Source organism: Cydia pomonella, chromosome 1 (genome assembly GCF_033807575.1).
Source record: "Cydia pomonella isolate Wapato2018A chromosome 1, ilCydPomo1, whole genome shotgun sequence".
Taxonomy (NCBI): Eukaryota; Metazoa; Arthropoda; class Insecta; order Lepidoptera; family Tortricidae; genus Cydia; species Cydia pomonella.
Genome location: NC_084703.1, coordinates 4,483,572 through 4,489,331, shown reverse-complemented (window position 1 = coordinate 4,489,331; position 5,760 = coordinate 4,483,572). Strand labels below are relative to the sequence as shown.

The 5,760-nt window shown below is 37.5% G+C and overlaps 1 protein-coding gene across 1 annotated transcript; it reads right to left on the bottom strand.

The window, feature by feature from the left end:
• Positions 1 to 2,764: 2,764 nt before the first annotated feature.
• Positions 2,765 to 5,270, bottom strand: LOC133517922 (KIF-binding protein-like). Its single transcript, XM_061851444.1, has one exon. The coding sequence runs from the start codon at positions 4,583 to 4,585 to the stop codon at positions 2,960 to 2,962; it is 1,626 nt and encodes a 541-aa protein (XP_061707428.1). The 5' UTR covers positions 4,586 to 5,270; the 3' UTR covers positions 2,765 to 2,959.
• Positions 5,271 to 5,760: the final 490 nt, after the last annotated feature.

The following is a 5,760-nucleotide window of genomic DNA, read 5'->3' as shown; positions in this document are numbered from 1 at the left end:
CATGAAATAAAGTGCCCATGTCGGTGACTAGTGCAGCGTCGAGCACTAGTACTTCTACCTTATCATGGTCCGACTTTTTTTTCTTATTCATGACAGACTTAGGATATCATAAGGGAAAAAATTGTTCAATGACGTTATTTATTCAGCTACAATAAAGACGTTGTGAATGACACCTCATTTGTCAAATTATGATGAGTACCTATTTTAGAGAGAAAGAGAGACAGTGAGAGGTTTAGAGGCGACGTAGCTTTATTCGACGTTCATAAAGGCTTTGTAATATGTTTGAAAATAAGATTTTGTCATAAAAAGAAAAATTTGATACCAGCTTTTATCGCTGACTGTACTTTGCTTTCCACGAGCGACTATAAATACCCAGCGAGAGAGGTTGCGTTGTTTTATCACAGAGATCTAATGACTACTTCCAGTCTCCATCATCAGACTTGATTATCTTAAATAGATGTTTTTGAGGAAACAGATAGACACAGATATATCCGCACACATACTGCTTTTGATTTGCTATAGTCGGGTAAAATATAAAAAGATACTTAGTTAACCCTTTACCAGGCCAAGGGATATATTTCACCCACATCTTATATCGGTTACCGTAGTCAGGTTTTAACTCCAAACCACCTACAAAATATTTTGTCAATCCCTGAAAATATTATTGTATGATCTTCATTCACAACACGCTTCTAAATTGCGTAATATATCTTTGGCAGCCGTTTAAATTCACTTGAACGCTAATTTCAGTAAACTACGGATAAATTCGAACACTTTTCATAATTTCTATGAAACAGAAGTACATAGGTCGAACAATTTTTTGATATTTTGTAGATTTTGAGTGTTGAAAGCTAATGTAATCGGAAACATTGCTAAATATTCATGCATTATTGTGTATGACCAGAATTAGGATGTGGGTTGACATTATCCCATGGCCTTATTAGAGTTTAACTGTGTGGGAGCTATATTTCCCATGGCCCGGTAAATTGTCTTGTCATGTCATAAAAACTCACGTAAGTAAGTGATTTTTTTTCAGTGATTGATATAATGTTTCGTAGGAGATTTGGAGTTAAACCTTGACTATTATAACCGATATAAGATGTGGGTGGAATATATCCCTTGGCCTGATCAAGAATATAATAAGACAAAATCTAGTATGACAGTTCATTACTTAGACAGGCGATGGGATAACCTTAACCCACATTTTTATTTCTGGTTTAAAGGAAGATCTCCGACGTTCATAAATACATTTTTTACAAGGCGTTCAATACGGTTGCAACATCATATAAAGTACGTATTAAGACACGCTGGTTCTTCGGGGCCTGGTAAAGGGTTAAGTTGACACCGCGAACTCACAATGGTCTTAAGCGCCATATACTTTAAAGGCGCTTAAGTCCTTTAAGCCAATAATCGCTAAATTTCACAATTTTATGTAACTATCAAACCTGCTCACAAAATTTAACGAGAGTCGGTAACACCTTCGCAGCGGCAATTAGTGTAACTCGTAACTTAAGTTGTTTAGTCCGAGTTACCCTTGAACGACAGATTTCTAATAGGTTTTCCTGTCATCTTTAGATAAAGATCTATTTTGTGTATTTTTTTCAACATTTATGACCCAGTAGTTTCGGAAATAAGGGGGGGGGGGGGGGGGGATGGTAATTTTTTGCCTGTTTTCTTGAATAACTTCGAAACTAATTATTTATATATATATTTGAAATTCTCACAATAAACCCTTTCCTTTGAAATATAACACAATATACTTTGCAAAACTTTTATTTTCAATGTTCTCGTTTACTCCCCCCCGCCCCCAAAGTGGCCCCTATGTTTAAAATTCATTGCTTTAAGTTACATGTCCATCTTTGGGTCACAGATTTACATATCTTATACCTTTAAACGAGCAATTCTTGTATAATATATAAATATATATATTTCTGTGATCTCGGAAACGGCTCTAACGATTTCGCTGAAATTTGGTATATGGGGGTTTTTGGGGGTATACAATCTATCTAGATTAGTCTTATGTTTGGAAAAACGCGTGTTTTCGAGTTTTCATGCGTTTTTCTTCCGACGCAGAATATGCTCGCTAATTTCGTGTTACCGGCCACTGTCCGTCTGGTCCAGTGGGTTAAGAAGCAGACTGCTAAACGAGTGTATCGGGTTCGAATCTCGCCCGGTGACTAACTTTTGTTTTTTTTTTTATATGTTCAAGTTTATATATATTTTTTTAAATTTTTATTGTTTTAGACAAGTTTAATTTAGTAAAAAAACGTAGTTAAGATTATCACCTATAGACCACCATATTACAATAAATAGTTATAACCGAGCAAAGCTCGGTCGCCCAGGTACTATGTAACAAATTTCAACTAAATTGGTCTGATTGGTTCTCTTCCCGAGTTTAATTAGACTTGGTCAAAAGTATAATGAATAATACAACCATATAATGGTTATATTCAAATTGCCTATGTAACGCTGATTTCAGCGATATATGTGTTGACATATACTTTCATATATAGATAAGCTAAAAACGTAGATTTTATAAAATCTCCTTAATCCGCGCCGACCACCCATCGGGGCCCCGCCACTTGACTACTTTTCGCGTTTTCGCTGGCGCCACTTGAAGGGCTAGAAGAAACATTTATAGGGACCACCATTCGACGCGAGAGGTATAGCAAAGCCTACCTACTTGAAAGCATTAAGCCAAAGGTTCTTGAAATTGAGTTAATTCATTAAAGATATACGAACGAAAGACCATTTAAAATACATATTTGTAAGAAATATTTTTAATCTTAAAAAAAAATAAGGAGACCAGTATTTCATTCTTTACAAAAAAAATTTAGAATTGTTTAATATCTTGGAAGAATATTTTGTCTAATTTTCAGTTTTACTCGTTCAGATGTGTTTATTTCGAACAAATAGGGATAGTTATTCTTACTTCACCTGCAATCTGCCAAATCTTCTCTTATGATGAGAGCCATCCAAAGCTCAGCTGACTGATTTCTGCAGATACTTTAGGTTCTCCGAGCTGGCCACTGAGTCTAAACAGCTTCCCGTTCAAAGCGGTGGCGGCCTCCATCTTCCTCAGAAACATGTTCTTCGAAGACGCGTTCAGCGTTCTCTCTGTCAAAGTCTTATTGGAAGCAGAGTCCAGGGAATTGATGATAGAATCCGCGTCTACGTCTACGTTGAAGATATTTGTCTGAGACTCCTCTCTCCACAATTTCTGGAGATTCAACGCCATCAGCTCTAGCTGGACTTGTGACAACTCGCGAATCACGTCAATCTGAACAGACATCACGGTGTCACAGGTCTTGAGAAGGGAGTTCAAAGTCTCCAGCACTTCGGCACGGCGCTTCTGTATATTGTATTGGTTATCAATATTCTTTTCGAAGAAAGCCAAGTGCTCGTACAGTTCAGCCATCTGGAGAGAACAGGATATATACTGCGCTGGGTGATGCTCGAAGTCGTAATAGTGTTTCGTGCGCATGATCCATTTATGTGTGAAAGAGAAAAGCTTGCGCGCTTCTTCTATACTGTTTACAAACTGTGTAGGCACCCTCGCTTCTATCTCCTTTAAATCTAGTGAAGCGAAACAGAAGATATTGTCCGAGGGCATATCCCCTTGCGACTTTTCAATTTCTTTCTCAAACTTCTCCGATCCCACGTTCACTGTCTTCCAAAGATCAGCTTTCGAACTTCCTTCAGAAAAATACTTATCAAGAACATGCTTCTTGGATAGTTTGAATAACGTCAAACCGTATTTGACGAAATGGTGACCTATCTCGAGGAAATGGATTTCAAAATCGGCTTTCTGCAACACGAACTCTTCAGGCATCAGTTTGCAGTTGTCGTGGCAGGTCCGAAGGACGTGGTACGCGGCGCAGAGGTGGTGACGAGCGTTCCCAAGTTGGTGTAAATAGGTGAAGTAGTTGCCTAATCTAGCCGCTCTCAAAGCCCAGTCTTGCGGCGTTCCTTCCTTCAGATCCAACTGTCTCCGAAGCGCCGTATGATTGTATAGACAGTATTTATCAGGTATGTTCATTTTGTTGTACAAAAATGCTTGCATTTGAACATTGTTAGTGATAATTCTGTCAATTTTCTCAGGGCTGATAGGACGGACGTTGGGAAGCGGGTCGCACGTGAACATGTATTCAGCATCTAGATATTTGTCACCTTTCGGACTTATCTTGTCATATATGTCCTCTGTCGCTTCAAGTATCTCTCGCGCGAGTTGTAACTGTTCCAGATTTATCAGGTAATAGCATAAAAGGTTCTGAATACGAAGGTAAATGAAGAGGCATTCGTCTCGAAGAGCGTAAGGCTTAAGTTTCTCGAAAGCTGCCTGGAGGACGTTTCTTTTCTCAACCAGGGAGATTGGTAGGACTTTAGCGGACAATAAAGCTAAGTAGCCCTCCATGGCGAGGCCCCGGATGAAGTCTTCATGGTTTTGCTTACCGAGAACAGCGAGTTCCGCCGCTAGCGACTGGATGTCCCTCTTCAAGGCGGCAACTTTGTCTCCGCTGTCCTTGCATTTTATTGTAGTTCTTATATTTTCAAATGTCCTGCTTATCCTTTCAAGGAATTCCATTATTTGATTTCTTTTACATACAATTTCGATTATATACGGATTGTAATTGTAATTTGACTTTTAGTTTGTGAGTTTTGTTCTTTGTTTGATTTATGTATGATGTATGTGTCAATTAATGATTTATTGCAGCCAGCTTAAAAAAGAACGGAAGAATAGAGTTTGCACCAAGTTTGCACCGACTTGAATTCAAGACTTGAACTTAACAAAGTGATTTAGATTATGATATTAATTAGCCATTGACATTTGTGGGAGAGAGAGAAACAGACGTTAGTGTGGCAACTGATCAATATCGGAATGTTTTATTATTCCTGAATTAAGAATCTGAATTCAGAGTATAAAATTAGAGAGACATTCCGGACGTGTGAGGCGGGTCTTAGCCTTGGTCTGACTCTAAGCTTTTAGCTATTTATTACAAATAAAATATTGAAGTATTTCATTAAATTGTTGATAAGATCATGATTGGCGCCAAACAGTGTGTGATTACGAAATATTGAAGGTAAATTGGTTTGTTTACATTATTTGCTATTTCTATTGGACTCCACTTTACTTAGATAACGATATATACAAATACAGGGTGACAAACTAAGAAGGATACATTTTGTTTTTAAATTTTTACTATATCAAGTTCAAAAGTTATAAAGTATTGTTTTAAGAATATATTATTCAGAGTTGGCAAATATATGCGGAACATCCACCACTAACAGCAGGCAAGCGTGATCCCTTATCATCGCAATTTGCAGGAAATTTTGCGCACAGTTTTGGCGTTATCTTAGGGCTTGTGCGCAAATGGGCTACTTTTTTGACCCCCCACTCCCCCTTGGTGATATTTGGTGAGGTTCTTGGCTAAAACATAACCTCGCGTGTATTTTTATTTTATATTTTCATTCAACCTAATTTTAAGATAAATAGTATTGTATAGAGTAAATCTTGTTTTTACTCGCTATTTTGATTTTTGAACAACCAAGTGAAGATTTATGTTTAACGAAACCGAGAAAAAGTATGTGCTAGATATTTTTTCTTAGTTTCGTTCACTATGAAAAAATACACCTACATACACAGGTTTCCTTATTTTTTTTGTGTCGGATCGATTTCATCTGCTTGTCACTGTACAGAAATAAGTCAAGAGCTGCAAAATTTGGGTATTTTGGGTGCCAATGACTGTCAATGTTTCTCAA